Here is an 8,928-nt window from a genome sequence, read left to right as displayed (position 1 = left end):
TTTCATCAAATGAATTGAATGCTTTTTTTCAAATAGAGATGAGTGTGCTCTACCACTTACTTCCTGGGTGATATTGGGCAAGTAATTTAACTTCTTTGGGCTTTTTAATTCATTTGTAAAACAAATTCTTGTTTTGGTCTTGTAAAATCTCTTCCAGCTTTAAATATATCATCCTATGATAATGAAAAGTGAGTAGTGGACAACCAAATTTAAAACAGCTACAATTATCAAGAAAATATGGAGGTTAGCTTAAGCCTCTGAAGTGCCATAACTTATAATATCTACCGATTCTAGATGCATCTTGGTAACATATTAGAAATCTTCCTCTAAGCAATTCTCATTTAATAGTTCAAAAACCCACATTCAAGTTTCCTGATTTAAGTTATAAACTCTTACTTCTGACATGAAATGACTAGCCACCAAGCAATTTAGATCATAACTTGTAGAGCAAATGCTAATGTGCATTGGTAGAGGGAATATTTTTGTTGAGAATTCCCTACACCAATAGACAATAAGTTCAAAAGAAACTCAAATGACAAAATACTATAAAATAGGCTGCCATTCCACTTAAGACATATTAAAAAAAGTATATTATGGAAACCAAGAGAGGCTTAAAATGATATTAGCAAGCAAACAGGCCCAAGCCAAAAGACGAGACTCTTCATGTTGAAAAGAATCCTGCTAGTTTCAGTATTTTAAAGGATGCATAGCTTTATTTTTTTTTTCTAAGCATATGTCTCAATACAGGGGAAGATAGAAATTGGCCTCTGTTTGACCTATCCATGCCTTTCCTAAATCTTCCCTTCATCATAGTTTCTTGGGGCATGAAAGAGATCTGAATGTTCTAGGAGTCAGGGAGCAAGAAGAAAAAGGCTGTAGAAGGAATGCCTGTAAGGGGAAGGAATCATATAGTTTAAAGAAAGAGCTGTATCCCATATGCAAAAATGTGTATTACCTGCGATGGGTATCAACTCCTTATTAAGGGAAGGCTCAAAAAGAGGAATAGAAGAAAAAGCTTTTCATTTTTAAGTCAGTGGTTCACATGGCAGATGTTGAACACATAACCAAAGAATGCTGGTATGGGTGTCATGCAAAAGAAAATCATATTACTAAACCTTAACAACAGGATGGGGGAAGAAAATGGAGGGAAAAGATCAACATCCAGTTATGTAAAACCAGCTCCCAAATGTAAGCAAATTCTTTTTTAAAAAATGAAAACTTTGCATTTTCAGAGATTATTATTATTTGGCTTTATGTTTATCTTCTGTATTTTCATCTTCACTAAGTCTAAGATTAAAATTTATTACTTAAAACCATGTCTCCCATACATTATGCTTTCACCTTACTGTTCAAAAAGCCTTGTTAAAAGGTACACTTGAAATTTAAAGAAAGGAACTAAATCCAACTTTAAGTATGAACAAGCTTGCATATAAATGTACTTCCTGCACAACAAAAGCCTTCATCCTTTTTGTTTCTGAGTGACCAAACCTTCAACTTGATATTAAAATAGAATAACTTCTCAAATATTAAAGATCAAAAACACATAACTCAACTGTATATCAACAAAGTGCTATTGTATTTTCTCTCAGGCAGTGCATTTTCAGTCAAGAATTTTATTAACCTTTACAAACACCATTTCACTCAATTCATTCATAAAAAATGATTTATGATTAAATCTGTAACAAAACCATACAATGTTGTTCATCAATAAAATCAGTTTCTCCATGGAACATAACAACAAACCACTTTAAAACAGCAGTTTTCATTCAGTCATGTGAAGCTGTCAGACTCAAGTACTCCGTATGAAGGTTCTTTATATAGAAATCCATTTCACCTCAAGTATGTGGTAAGATTGATAGATATCTGTCTGCTCTCTGGTGGAATTAAAAGTTTATGTTCTATCTCTTTAGGGTCAGTTTTTAAAATCCCTTTCAAACAAGTTTCACAACTGGAAAGTATTTGTGAGCAGTGAAGTCAAACTCAGGGGGAACCTGAAAGGAAAATCAGAAAGTCAATTCATCCATTCACAAACATGAATTGTATCAAAGAAGTGCTTTTTATCAGTATAGTGTACAGTTTTGATTTCTATATCTGTTACAACAGGGATGACACAAAAACTAGAGATGAGAAATAGCTTTTGTGAGAAAAAACTAAAGGAATTAGAAGCATTATTAAGGAATATATATTGATTAAGCTGTTTTTCTTCTCAGTACTTGAACAAAAGGAAACAGACTGAAATTTGGTGAGTTTAGCAGTTTATTTATCCCTGAAAACCACCAGGAGGCCCATCAATGCCAGTGGCATTTGATTCATTTGGGGGGAAAAAAAAAAAAAAAAAGGAGAGGGGACAAACATGTAGTGAAAAAGAAAAGGAAGAGGGAAAAAAAGGGGGCAGAGAGAGAAACTAGCACATTGAGTAGACAGAAGAGCCACAAAAACTTCCTCAGATGTTATTCAGTTGCATTAATGTAATGTCATAGGTTAAAACTAACTAAATGATAGAACTTTCCTATGAGGGTAAGCCCTGGAATCTGAAGAATGCTACCAATAGAAAAGAATGGATAACTGCTTTACTTAGGTATTCTACTTGGAGGCAGAAGATCTCTTTAAAAAATGTCCCTTTTGACAATATATTTCTCTGAATTTTCTTTCACAATTTGCATCCATACATTTTCCTGAAATATAAAACCTTCTGAATTTATAATTTTATTCAACTAAATTTATAACTCCAAAATATTAATGGTTGATATAAACACAGTACTTTTAGGTATCTGGGCCTCAGCTAAATATGAAGTGAGTTGGCCCAGCCTTACTAAAGAAGGGTCAGAGTTGGGATTCAATCTTTTATCTTTCCTGACTTCAAATCCAAATTTCCTTCCATCACATCACACTGCTTCCAGGTTTGGTGACTCTGCTTTTGGTAAGACATTCTATAAATGTTAAATTAACTCTTTTTTGGACAGATACTTTATTGGGTCTGCTGAGCAGACAATTCAGTGCAAAATAATATGTAATGATTACATGAAAATACATTTTCATAGGTAAGAGATAAGGGCATTTCAGGCTTTCTGTAATGAACTTACCTTAGATTCCTTCTTGTGCCCTCCTGCCAACAACTTCATGACCACAATGTTAGGTTTGGCAACTTTTAGAATCCGACTGACCTAAGCAATAAGCAAAACAAACTGTCAGAGCACAAAAAGTATGGTCACTGTGCTTTAGTTTTTAAGACACCAATCAAAATATTTGTAGTATGACACCATTAGTTTTTCACAGGAAAAAAAAAAAAAAAAAAAAGGCAGGACACATTCTGAATATTGGTATCTAGAATTAATACCTTTGTTAATAACAGGTTCCAGAAGTACTCACTTCTTTAATTCCAATTTAAGACAAAAAAGAAATTCTGGGGCTTTTGAGCATACATACAAACCAAGTCTCTATAAATCAGTGGCTTAGCAATTTGTCCCCCTCGATAATAAATATACTTTTTAAATATAAAGAAAAAAGTATAAGGATATAAAAATATAAAAGTATACTATCAATAAAGCATGAACAACAAAGGCAACTATGGGATGTTCCATTACATTTAAGATGAGATTTTTTTGGTGAAGGATCCAAGTTCAACTGTTTTCTATTCTTTCTGATGTCAGCACTCTCAGGACACAGAAGACTAAATAAAGTGATAGTTCATATAGACTCAATACAAAATACCAAAAGTCCAAATTTTATTTTCAACTCTAGGAAAGATGAACTTGTCAGTCCTTTATTCATCAGATTCTTTTGGTTCACTACACTAATTTCTCATACTGACCCTTCAGTCTTTCAGACTCCAAATAAGCTGAATGACTCTCTCCTTGGGAAACTTCATTAGTGTTTCCCATATTCACTTAAACCTAAATATCTCCTAAATCATTCCATTCCAATTCTACTGATGCTGACATTATTCAGATTACTGCAGAGTTTCACTACTTTATCCTGAATTTTATTAGCTACATTGAGTTGTTTTTTTCCTTTCCCCTATCTTAAGAAATTTCTTTTTTGTTTACTGATACCACTTCTGTACATCTTTCTTCTGCAACTGCTACTTTTTTGGTATTTGATTTTTGTTATAGTACAATAATCTGGAAGTGGAGTACCCATTCCCAAACACTTCTATCAACATTTCTTTTACCTTCTATTTAAATATAAACCTGGCTTTCCATAAAGACACCACTATAGTAGAGGTCATTCTATTTCTTGATTCATAGGGCTAGGAAGGGAAGTTGGTCTATTCCTAGTCTTCCCTACCATTTCTCTATAATTTACTTATTAATAACTTGTCCCTTCTAGAACCACTTAAAACCCATAGCTTCTATCTTGTTATTATTACCTACTATACTCCTCATTGACTTTCTAATGATTTTAGGACTTTGCTCATGGTCTCCACCATCCCATTGGCTTATACTCAGGTAGTTTACATTAACAACTTCTCTAACAAACTGACCACAAAATTTGATCTCATCGGCTCTAATGAATTCCTTTACTTCAGCTCAATCAACTATATACACAGTCATTAAGCATTTAGGAAGTACTTGCCATGTGTCAGCCACAGTGCTAGGGACAGAAAGAAAGGCAAAATCAGTCCCTGGCCTCACAGAATTAACATTTTTACCAAGGGAGACAACACACAAATAAGTATATAAAATATTTATATAGAATGTAGGCAAAATAATCTCAGGACTGAGTAAGGCATGGGAAGCTACGGGAATTAAGAAAAACATCCTGGTGAAAAGTGAGGTCAGTCTGATGCTTGAAGGAAACCAAGGAAGCTAAGTGGAGGCGAGGAGGAAGGACATCCCAGGAAGGGAAAACAGCGACTGCAAAAACATGGAGAGGGGAGATAACATGTTATGTGTGAGAAAGATGAAATGGGAAAGCAAAGACAGATTATGGAGTATGTACAGGGGAATAAAGTAGAACACTGAAAATGTGCCAAAGGTCAGATTAGGAGAGCTTTAAAGTTACCAAACAGTGAACTTTAGAAGTAGTAAGGAGCCAACGGAATCTGGGGACATGGGAAGCTAACATAGAACTATTCTTTAGGAAAATCACTTCGGCAACAAGAGGATAGGCTAGAATTAGGGGGAGATTTGAGGCAAGGAGATCAATTAAGGGCTATTTCAATAGTCAAGACTAGCAGTGTCAAATGCTACTGAGCTCAAGAAATGAGGATTGAGAAAAGACCTTAAGAGCTGGCAATTAAGAAAACATTGCTAAGTTTGTAGATGAATATGATGAGGTCAGAAGAATAGACACTTCACTATTTCTTGAAACTAAACTATATAAGATTCAAGATGATGAAATTCAAAAATCTAATTAAAACCAACCCATTCTTTTTGCTCACACAAAATTTCACTATAGGGATTTTTGATACCTGAATCGATCTATATTAACCCAACGTTTCTCTTCTACTTTGACTTTACTTACCTCTATACACAGTTAAACTCCATAATTTGGTATTTTAATATACTGTTGGTTTCTACATTTAGAATCCTTTCTTTGTCCCTTGGATTTTCTGCTATTAGTAATCTACTATTACACTTTATCCTAGAGGAATATCAACCATCTAATTTCATCATTAATATTCTTCAAATAAAAATCACTAGAGACACACAAAGTCATAATTATTTCACCCACTGCAAATCCCATGGACCATAACTAAGCCTTGTTACTAATAGACAATTCATCTGCTCTATTCTTAATGATTTCCTCATTCTCTATAACAACTATTTCAAATTTTTCTGCTCAAACTCCTACCCCTCATACTTAATGCTTGGTAATGTCTTGGTATCCTACTGTACTGAAATGATGGTTTTCTCAAGAAAAGCCCTTCAATATTCTGTCTCAACAAAGAGGAAAGCTTTTTTTTTCAGTCCTCATCTCTCAGTGTAGCATATGACATTTCTGAGTGACTATGCCCTCCTGTGGGAAATTCCTTCCTCCTTGATTTTAGATACACCCATTCTCTTTGTACCCAGCTGTTTATTGCTTTTCTGCTTCTTCACTGGCCTCTTATCTACTTCCAATCCCATGAGTTCCCAACTGTTCTATGCTCAGTTCTTTTATTCATTCTGCTATTATGAGCTCTCCTTTTCCATCCATTCTCCATAATGCTGCCAGACTAATCTTTCTTACATATAGATGAAAACATCTCATTGTTGTATTCTTCTTCATAGATTTCTTATTGTGTACTGAGTAAAATTCATTCTTTCTGCCTGATACTGGAAACCTTCCACAATACAGGATAGCCCTATTTTCTCAGGTTTGTTATTTTTCCTCCAAATGTTCTATACTCCACTTTGTTCCTCCAACATATTATTAATTTCTTGTTAGTGCCATTATTTACACTACATTCAGAATGCCCTCTCTCCCATTCATACTTGTTACCTATTGGGTTCTTTAACTATCTTTTATAGCCCAAATCATATGCCCTCCCAAGTTTTCTCTGAAGCTTGCTTCTGATAACAATTTAGATGCTTGGATTTCACACAGCACTTTATTCTGTCCCTCTTTAAAATTGTATCTTTTTTTTTTGCTTCATCTTTTGACTATACTGTAAGATACACAAGGGCAGAAAACATGCCTCGTCTAAACTTGTACTCCACCTAGCATTTTACAAAGTAAAAAGTATACTGAATTAGTTGACTGTTAATCAAATAAAGATATTTTGCCGAGGCAGAAGTAAAAACATCGCCAAAATTTAGTTGGATTTTAAAAAATATTACAGGAAGCTTTCACCATATATGCACAGGCAAATCCATATATTATGTATTAATATATGTATATAGATGCAGTAAAGCAAATCTTATTGAATTCATAAAAATAAATTTTGCTATAAATGTATAAATATACACTAAAAGCTAGCTATATATAATGTGTGAACACTGAGTAAAAGCTTACAAAAGTGTCTAATATATATGCACATATAGTTTACAAATAAATAAAAAAAATATTATAAGATAGCATGATACCTGATCTTTTTTTTCATGACATTAATAATTTCAGGCTATGATACCCCTTGAGTTAAACTATCTGAATTAAGTTTTGAGTCTACAGAACTTCCTAAATCTTTTGACAAAATATGTTCTACATACTTGGGTAGAAGGTAGTTTTTTCCCTGAACCAAAGATACCTATACAAAGCCAGAAAAAATATAATTATATTTTAAAATGGTAGTGCTGAAGAATGTGGGGGCAAAGGGGGTGGAAATAGAAAGGGGAGAAAAGAAGGAATAGAGACAAACAAGAGTAATAGTGAGTGTGTGTGTTTGTATGTGTGAGAAAGAAAAGAAAAAGAGCAAGCATACTTTTATGCTGTCCAATTTTAAATTTAATATCCCAGTTTCTATATTTAATAATTTGTGGCTAAAACAAGTAAGGAGAAAACTTTAGCATAAAAAGCTGTGGGTAGTAGGAACCTAGTCCTACTTTCTTACTGTCTTGCTTACTGCTTTAAGTTCAGGTTGTATCTTTAACAAGGCTTATTCAAAAGCCATAAATTTAATCAAATTGGTCTGCAAGAATTTGTTAAGAGAGCAATCAAAACTTTTGAGATTCTTATAATAACATGGCTTCATAAATGAACCAATGCTAACTAGTTTGCCTGAAAAATTTATTGGATTATTTCTGTCACACAATAATGTATTACAAAAAAGTCATCTAACTTCTCTATGTATCAGTTTTACTTACAAAATGGTAATAACAAGGTTATGATTGTAGTGATATCTGAAAAATTCAGAAAAAAGTAATAGATATTTTATCAATAATAATCTTTAATTATTGATTTTTTTTTTTTTAACAGTTCAATTTTCATCAAGAACTGGGAGGGAGGGAGGGAAGGGGAGAAGCAATGTTCTGAAAAGTTGAGTTGTTTCTAATATCACCATTTCATTTAGTCTTACCTCATGGTCTGGATTTGGGATATTCTCCAGTATCATTTTTGCCTGTTGAAAGTGTTTACTAGCTGCCATATATAGGTCAGCAGACTGAGGAGGTGGACTATATTTATTAAGGTCAGACATTTCCTAAACAGAAAAAGAAAACACATTGTCTAGAATGTGTACTATATGCAAAACCTTAAAATAGTCTTTTTCAAAGGCTTTTTTACATTTGTTGATTTTCTATTTTTATGAAATCATAAATATATTACACTGCCCTATTTGTTTTTCCAAATAGAATTCAATTTCATATCTTTATAAAATATAAAAAAGGTCATTATAATTTAAATTTAAAATCTTTAAATAGAGATATAGTAAAGTGCTAGATCTTCAGTAAGAATATTTTGGTTCAAATTCTATCTCTAATTGCTTATTCTTTGACTTCAGGCAAGTAACTTAGCTACTCTGTACCTTTTCCATCAAGTTCATGCAGTAAATCAAAGATGCGTTGCCATCTGCATTTGTGTAAGGGTTTCTCACAATGGGAGTACCCAACACTTTTCAAAGTAAAGGCTGTTCATGTATTCACAAATTCTTTTGCTGCTCAGTCTTTTCCAGTCATGTCCAACTCTTTATCATCCAGTTTTTGGGTTTTCTTGGCAAAGATAACAGAATGGTTTGCCATTTCCTTCACTGGCTCATTTTACAGATGAAGAAACAAATGAAGGCAAACAAGATTAAGTGACTTTACCAGGGTCACACAGCTAGTAACTATCTGAGGACATATTTGAACTTGGAAAGAGAAGTCTTCCTGACTCTAGGTCCAGCATTCTACCTATTGTTATCAACTAGCTGTTCCCAATGAATTCTTTAAGATACTAGCTGTTCCAGTAAATTTTAAGAGATACAATAAATAAAATGTTGCTTGTTTAAAACAAAAATAAACAAATAAAGCAAAATAATTTTTAGGCTTTTTAACCTCAACATTATGACAAGATTCCACATACTATTCA

General features: G+C 33.3%; 1 protein-coding gene across 4 annotated transcripts in view; it reads right to left on the bottom strand.

The window, feature by feature from the left end:
* Window positions 1-1,559: 1,559 nt before the first annotated feature.
* The window catches only part of NAA35 (N-alpha-acetyltransferase 35, NatC auxiliary subunit), a 64,598-nt gene continuing 57,229 nt past the window's right edge, over window positions 1,560-8,928 (bottom strand). For all 4 annotated transcript variants that reach the window (XM_074280206.1, XM_074280202.1, XM_074280204.1 and 1 more), the window contains 3 exons: window positions 7,940-8,062; window positions 3,084-3,164; window positions 1,560-1,991 (listed from right to left, as the gene is read on the bottom strand). In XM_074280206.1, coding sequence (XP_074136307.1) covers window positions 1,932-1,991; window positions 3,084-3,164; window positions 7,940-8,062 — 264 coding nt within the window. In that variant the 3' untranslated portion in view covers window positions 1,560-1,931. The remainder of the gene's footprint in view (window positions 1,992-3,083; window positions 3,165-7,939; window positions 8,063-8,928) is intronic.

This window comes from Sminthopsis crassicaudata, chromosome 1 (genome assembly GCF_048593235.1).
Source record: "Sminthopsis crassicaudata isolate SCR6 chromosome 1, ASM4859323v1, whole genome shotgun sequence".
NCBI classification, from domain to species: domain Eukaryota; kingdom Metazoa; phylum Chordata; class Mammalia; order Dasyuromorphia; family Dasyuridae; genus Sminthopsis; species Sminthopsis crassicaudata.
This window is presented reverse-complemented; position numbering and strand designations above follow the sequence as displayed.